The sequence below is a fragment of the Aegilops tauschii genome, chromosome 4, assembly GCF_002575655.3.
Source record: "Aegilops tauschii subsp. strangulata cultivar AL8/78 chromosome 4, Aet v6.0, whole genome shotgun sequence".
Classification (NCBI taxonomy): Eukaryota; Viridiplantae; Streptophyta; class Magnoliopsida; order Poales; family Poaceae; genus Aegilops; species Aegilops tauschii.
In genome coordinates this window covers 480,244,780-480,252,474 of record NC_053038.3, presented here as the reverse complement: position 1 = coordinate 480,252,474, position 7,695 = coordinate 480,244,780, and the positions used below count along the sequence as shown (strand labels likewise).

The window sequence follows — 7,695 nt, the reverse complement described above, 5'->3', positions numbered from 1 at the left end:
ATTGTTTTCCCAAGCAACCAAATCTCGAGGACGTGATTCATCTTAAGTGGGGGAGGTTTGTGACAGCCTGGATTTGCCTTCTCTCTTTTTCCGGACTTTCATTTGCATTTGCTTTGGATTTGGAGTTTTGAATCAATTCAAATGGACTTGAACACTTGGGCCTACCCTTGATTTTCACCCAAGTGACTCATTCACCTCTAACTCACTTTTCCTTCTCTGAAAAACTCCAACAAAAGCCCACGGAATATTTTTCATAAAAGACAAATATTCATTTTCTTCCCTAAAAATCACTTCAGAGAAGTATGTTCCAAAGCAACCCCTAGATTTCTTGCTCCTAAAATTCTGAATAAATTCACAAATATTCTTTGAACCCTAGGGCACCTTCCTGAGCAAAAATATTGCATAACTTTTTGTAATATTTTTGCTACAGAAAATTATTTCTGTTCTGGAAAGAATGATCACTTTGTACAGCAAGTATATTTTTGCTTGATCTTTTGGGGCTGATCTTTTCTAAGCTTAATTACCCTCCTAAGAGATTACTAAACCCCAAAGCACAACCCTTAATTCTCACTAAATTTTTCTCAGTGAAGCTCACAAGTTTCTGTCCAGAAACTTGCCAGGAAGAAAGCCCCTCCCACAATTCACATGTGACACAGTCAACATTGCAAAATGACCAAAACCACTAAGGACTAGCTGCTAGACATGGTGTTTACGCTTAGCTCAGCCTAATGCAAAAGTTCACGCGGTGACCACGAGAGTCCAAGGGGGTTGGCATGTGGTCGACGCGCTCTGCATTGCGCCAGCGCCTCTGTTGCGCGCGTGCTCGCTGCCCCGACCACTGCACCTTGCCAAACCGTGCCCCCATCTTCGTTTGCACCTCCATAAGTCCACCTTGGCGCTCGCCGGCACCGGAGCTCGCCGCAGCGAACACGGGCACGGCGCGGCCAAGGCAACAGTGCGCCTGTGCCCCTATGCTCGTCGCCGTTGTATATGCACTTGACTATATATGCACTTGTGTAGTTCTTGTTACAACAACCATGAGTCAATTGTTTGTGTGTTAACTCATACCAATCTAGACATGAAATTCAATTTGTACCACTGATAATTTTCTTGTATGCCTAAATGACACTCAAAACTTCCTTGTACTTAATATACTACTAAAATTTTGCATCGTGTGCAGATTTACCACTTCAATCAGTTGACTAGGCGTTGACTGTGTACAAGGCCTAAACCGCTACCCGTTTGTTGTTTACATATTAACCATCGTACTTGGGTCCATTGTTCAAAAAATGAGGAGAAAAAAGGGCTCGACACAACATCCTTTCATATCCACTAATTCATCATGCAACTTGTGTAGCTGGCATTGGCGGCGATGAGGTTTCCATCTCACGTAGGTGGCACCGACATCTTCATCCCCAGTCTTCCTCCACGTTGATGCAATTTCCTTCCCCGGTTGTCCTCCTACGCACCAGCATCCTCCCAAGACACAGCAGCAGCAGGGCTCTGGCTCCAGTTTATGACTCCACCCTTGTGTGTCCCCTCCAAGTAGAAGCAACTCCTTTATCCTAATGGCTAGCAAGCTCGACCACTTCCTGCTTGTGTGAGCCCGCTACCCTTCATAACTCCACCACACAAATCCTATTTCGATTATGGGGGTTTGAGGATCTAATGGCAAGCTTGCAGCAAACATGAGTGGATCATCAAGCACCAGAGGCACCTCCAACATCGACGGATCTTCCTTCGTGGCTCCTTTTTTGCATGGAATCTTTCATGGATCCTAGAAGGGTACACCCCTTGAGGCCACTAAAAACATTTCTTCTCAATTTTATAGACAAGTAGGTTATTGTGGTATAGTCGGATATCTTTTTGACATGTTGTATTCTAGTGTCTGGATACACCTATATTATTTTCACACAGAACCTCATGCAAACTTGTTATTTGTACCAACGCAGCTTGTTGCCCTCATCGATTAATTTGTTGCATATGAATTAAGTATAAGAGTGTAATGGTTCTTCATGGTTTCCACGTAGATGATTATTTAATATTTAGGCAGCATAGGTGCATATTAAATTAACTGTTATGTGGTTGGACAACCACAAATTAAGCGAGCAGGCCAAGCAGGCCATGACGCTTGAGGAAATGGGTATATGGTTGTAAGGTTCCAGGGATTGTTTATGGTTGTAATGTGTGGTTTGTTTGGTTCATTGCTTGCTAATAAACTATGGCGGAGACTTTCTCACTTTTGAGTTGCGATGATCCAAATATGGTGTTGTGGCGAAGTTTGATGCTTTTGAGCATATTGTTGTGATAACTGCTAAATGTTGTTGGATTTGCATATAATGATTTAGTGTGCTAATAAATTTATATAAAAGATTGATGCTATGCTAAATAAGAGGATATTTTGCTGAACTTCTGTTTATTTGCATGTTGAATTTATATACTTTTTTAGTATTTAATTGGTGAAATATATCAAAACAAGTGTCATTTCATGCTAGAATTCAGCAACAAATTTATTCCAAAATCAATTAAAAAATTGCATATCACCACACGACATGGCTAAGGGGAAAATCATCTTTTTAGTTGTCGCTTGATGGCCAACTAGCGAAATGGCAAATCTTTACCTAGTGCAAAATTTCAATGTTATGAAATTTTGGAGTAACATTGGGCATAAAGTTAAATTCTCGGTGGTATATATGGAATTTGCTAAATGTAATATTGTATACAAAAGACACATTCACTAATTGACTTGACATAATGTTCTTCTTCCAATAGCGCAATAGCATATAAGTATCTGAGTCCAAAAAATAATTAACAATGCCTGGCTCAAATATCCGTGCAAATACCAAAGTAACATATATCCATGCAAATAAGAGTGGAAGAAATCCAATATAAATAACTGAGTAAGTGATCCACACTAACGTATTTGTCTCAACATGCAACCAAGCATGCAAAAGGGCTTAAATATATTTATTATTACATGATGCTATTTATTTCAATATTTTTATAATTATACATTTACCATAATCATATGTATTTTTTAAGAGGATTCATATCTATTATAAAAATTCACCAGAAGTACAAAGCACCCCAATAATAATAATCATATTTTTTTGTTTCAGTTATTATATTATTAGTTCATATCTTCATATTCATATAACCAAATCGTTTTTTTGCGGGACATATAACCAAATCTCATTGGAATATATGTAAGCAAATTCCCAAGCAGCGCCCGGGGTATCATCTAGTATTTCCGTCAAAGAAAACAAGAAAGTACATTTATGAAATCATGTCGTGTGGGCACCTACAAAGGGACAGTCATAAAACAACACAACTGCAACAAGCAGCAATTTACCAGCTGACGCCTACGCAGCGACAACTATTTCCCTGTCAATGGAATCTCTAGCCTCTAACGAATACCACTCATGTTGTCTGTGTACGCAGTATGCTCGATCGTGCATGAACCCTGAAACGCACATTTATGTCTGCACAGCACATGCATTATATGCGCCCACGGCCCACTCGTTCGCAGAGCCGAGCTCTATACACGGATGAGATTTATTGCGCAACAGATAAAAGAGGATCCAACTCGTCACATCATCGGGCAATCATTCTGCTGCCTGCCGGCTAGCTCTGTTCATCCCCAAACAAATCTCTCGACACAGATGTACCACACGGCCGGCCTCACCGTGAAACAGAAGCATGTGAATGGATTCGAGACACACAGCGGCTGTGTGTCTGTGTGCATGCATGTAAAGTAAATCCGTGAATGCATGTACACGTACGCACTCCAAAAAGGACGTGTTCAGTTCAGAGCCAAACATGCAGGGCGCCAGTTTTGATGTAGAGCTAGTTATCTTGTCCTAGTTTTTTTCGCCATTGCTCTGGACTGGGCAAGGTTGGATGCAGGGTACAGCGGTCGCATTCACAGTTTCACGTACAAAGCTAGAATGGATTCCATTTTCCAGGACGCGGCAGGTACACGACATGCACAGATGCAGGGAGCAGTGCGCGCGTCACAGGCTTGCACGACGACGGTCTCCTCCTTGGCATCGATCAGCCATCAGCATCAGCTCGAGCTGCTGAGTCGACCGGCCTCCTCCTCCTCCCGCTGTATCCTGGCCAGGATCTCATGCACAGCGGCCGCAATATCTTCCACAGAGCCCAGCTTGGAGCCATCCTCCACCTACCGTACGTGCATGCAAAACAAAGAAAGATCGATGCCATCACCACCACCGGACGCCGTTCTTATATAGAAACGGAAACAAACCGTCGACGTGCCACGGCTCGATCCGTCGATCTGTCTCCATCACCTTATACTCCATGTAAATAAACTACTTCAGGAGAAGGTTAATTACCTTAAGGCTGAAGGAATACAGGACCATGGCGTCGACGGTGGTCACGTTGAGATGGAGCGGCGGGATGCGCAGCTGCTGCAGCCCGGCGACAAGCCTCAGGAGCTGCTTCGGCCGCCGCCGGGACAGCACCTTGAGGCTCGCGTGGCCTTCCACCATGGTCACCTCGATGTCGGCCACGCCCGCCTCGCTCTTGTCGCCGCTCGAATCGGCACCGGAGCCGCCGTCGCTGGCGGTGGCCTGCGTGGCATTACACGAGGTGGAGTACTGTGGGAAGGTGAAGGAGCTGGCGAACGGGGACCGGCCGGTGCGGTTCTTGACGCTTTTTTGGACTTCGAGCGATTGGAGGAGCTGCTCCAGCTCCTTCACGTAGTTGATTGCCCCACCAACGATGGATGCTTGGTCGCCCTAACAAAATGTTAATCAAAAAAATATACAGTTAATTTCTTAATAATCGATCACTCATTTATTTGAATCATACGATTGAACCATTGAGGTGTTTTTTTTAATCCAACCAGGCGAACCCCTTTTCATTAACCCGGGCCCTTTGTTTTTTTTTTTTGCGAATTATTAACCCTTGGTTAATTGCTCAATGGAAATAACCGGTTCTTACAGATAGCAAAGAAAAGGGGAACCGTAAGAAATATTCTGAGTTGGAGCATTAGCACGAAACCCGCTGAGAGTGCTGGCCCTCAAAATACTCCTACATAACAAAAATCTACTAACACAATAGGACCTTGAGAGATGCTAAAATCAATCAAAATCATACATATACAACTAATAATGTCTTGATGATTGCTCACTCATCAGATACGATTGAACTTGCCATTTTTTTTTCAAAGGGGCGAATCGCCTTTTCAGTCATTAGTTGCTGAATCGAAATAACTTGTTCTTGTGGATAACCAAAGGGGAATGGAAAGAGAGGTGCGAGTTGGAGCATTAGCAGAACACTCGCTGCGACCGCGAGTGTTGACCGGTTCTTACAACAAAAGGGGAATGTGAAGAGGGTTGTGAGTTTGAACATTAGCAGATACTCGTTGAGAGCGTTGACAGGCTCTTATAGCAAAAGGGGAATGGAAAGAGCGTTGCGAGTTGGAAAATCATCAGAAAGCTTGTTATGAGTGCCCGATGTCGAAACACTCGTACGGTGCAAAAACCTACTAATAGTGACACTATAGACACTTGAGAGATGCTAAAATCGAGTAAAGCATACGATGCTTAGTAAAGATAAAATCGATTAGAGCTTATGATGCTTTTTCGTAAAGGAGGTTGAAACCCCACATCTGCATCATTGCGATGCACACAACCAATTCTTATGAATTATTAAGAGCTTATGATGTTAGTAAAGATAAAATCGAGTAGGGAAAATAAGAAGGCAGATAAAATCGAGTAGTACCCTTTGAGCGTAGGATTGTGGCATGAGTGAGCGGAGCGCGGCGAGGTACTCGTTCATCTGGCGGCGGCGGTTGCGCTCCACGGCAATGTGGGTCCTCCGCTGGCTCTCCACCTCCTCCTTGTTCTTGACGATCTTGGTGCGCCTCCGCTTCCTCCTCCCCGTCGCCGCCGCTGCCATGGCCGGCTCCGGCGCCGCCGCCTTGCCCTCCGAGGACGCCTCAGACTGGTCCCAGCTGGAGACCGGCTCCCACTGATCCTCCGCATTGGGCGCCACGGGGGCGGCCAAAAGCTGCTGATCCCAGCAGTCCTCAAAGAACCCGCCGGCGCCTACCATGTCGCACCAGGGCCCGAGCCCCGGAGCCTGGCCGTAGCCGAAGTGGCCTTGCGAGAACTCGACGGCCTCCAGCGCCATGCGCGCGCGGGCAAGCGGCAAAAGGTTCACGGCCTGTGAGGGAGACGGCCGGAGATCGACAAGACAAGCTAATAGACAGGTGACACACACAGTACGCGGCGGCAGCGACACAGGTACTGATCGGCGTTTGAGGTGGGAGGGAGGGTGGCGAGGGGCGCCCGCGTTTTATAGGGAGCTCGCGGACGGAGGGAGGGGACCATCACCATGCGCGCGCGAGGGCGTTGGTGGTGCGCTGTGCTGCCACTTCGGGGAAGGAATCAACGGGGACGCGTCCCACCCAACGGTTTAGGTAACAGAATCGGGCAAGGCCAACAAGAAAATGTGAGCACCGATGTTGAATTATCAAGTAGAAAATGTGAGCACCGATGTTGAATTATCAACTTGACCTTTGATGGGCTGGTTACAACGGCGAAAAAAATACTAAAAACTTGGCCCAATGGCAAACAAACGGCAGAGGATTGCAAATCTATAGGTCCCGGCAGGGTGTATTTGCAAACTGGGCTGTACGGCTACGTTTTTTTTTCAGGTGTGGGGGAACGGTCAAATTATGCGAGAGTGCGTGGACCGAGAGATTCTCTATGCATCTGCTGCATGCACGGTGGCCCGCCCCCCCGGGTAACATGCAGCGCCAGCTTTGCGCACGCACCTAGCACTAGCGCTAGTACACGCCTTGTCCAGCTTGCTGTCGAGATTTCACGGTGAGCCAGCCACCCAAACTAACCTAAGCTAGCTCAAAGCCTCGACATACATCTACAGCATCACTGCAGCGCCAACTCCTGCGTAGGAGTACTGGCTAGACGGCTAGTGCAGTCATATGAAGGTTCGGACTAGCCAGCCAGCTGCATGCATGCATGCATGCATGTGCTGTGATTTCACCGTTCATGCATCGACCTAGCTCCTTCTCCTTGGCCACTTGTACAATTCAACTACGCGCCGGGCCTCATGTGACATCTCGCTACAAAGGTTATATGGCGCATCCGTCTTTCCGTAGCCTGTAGGCAATGTTTTTGCCTGCTCTGCTAGCTTCTTGTGTGCTTGCAGATTAATTAAACAAGCCCAAGTCTATTATTACCCCTAAGTACAAGCATTCACCCTCTGGAAATAGTACAAACATTAACCTAGTATTATGTATTTTAGGTTGTGGAGCAGAGTGGATGGAGGTCGGCAATGGCCCGGGAGATGTGTGTTATTGTGTCGCAGGGGGTTTTGGCTGACACCGTGTGGTCGGCAGGATCACGATGCCGTTGGGTGGCGACAAGTTGGGGCAGCACATGTGACACGAGATTTTTGTGGCTTGCTGGATCCATGCCGTCGTTGAGGAGGCGTTCTAGGGCTACTCCTCCCGTAGTAGGAACGCTCTCATTCTCCTTGTAGTGATGGTGGCTAAATGGCATTGGTTCCGACCAAAACTGCTGGTTTGTGGGCATTAGGTGTCGCGTTTCTGGGTTGTGTCCTCCGATCTTGATGTCGGCGTGTGCATGCTACTAGGCGGGAGAGTTTGTTTGTTTCAGCCTAGTTTTCCTTATTAGTTAACTA

General features: G+C 46.3%; 1 protein-coding gene across 1 annotated transcript; it reads right to left on the bottom strand.

Annotated features, from left to right (window-relative positions):
* Positions 1 to 3,779: 3,779 nt before the first annotated feature.
* On the bottom strand, positions 3,780 to 6,314 carry LOC109738601 (transcription factor bHLH96). The gene is made up of 3 exons (XM_020297698.4): positions 5,749 to 6,314; positions 4,356 to 4,760; positions 3,780 to 4,183 (listed from the first exon to the last, which is right to left on the bottom strand). The coding sequence occupies exons 1-3, from the start codon at positions 6,157 to 6,159 to the stop codon at positions 4,067 to 4,069; spliced, it is 933 nt and encodes a 310-aa protein (XP_020153287.1). The 5' UTR covers positions 6,160 to 6,314; the 3' UTR covers positions 3,780 to 4,066.
* Positions 6,315 to 7,695: the final 1,381 nt, after the last annotated feature.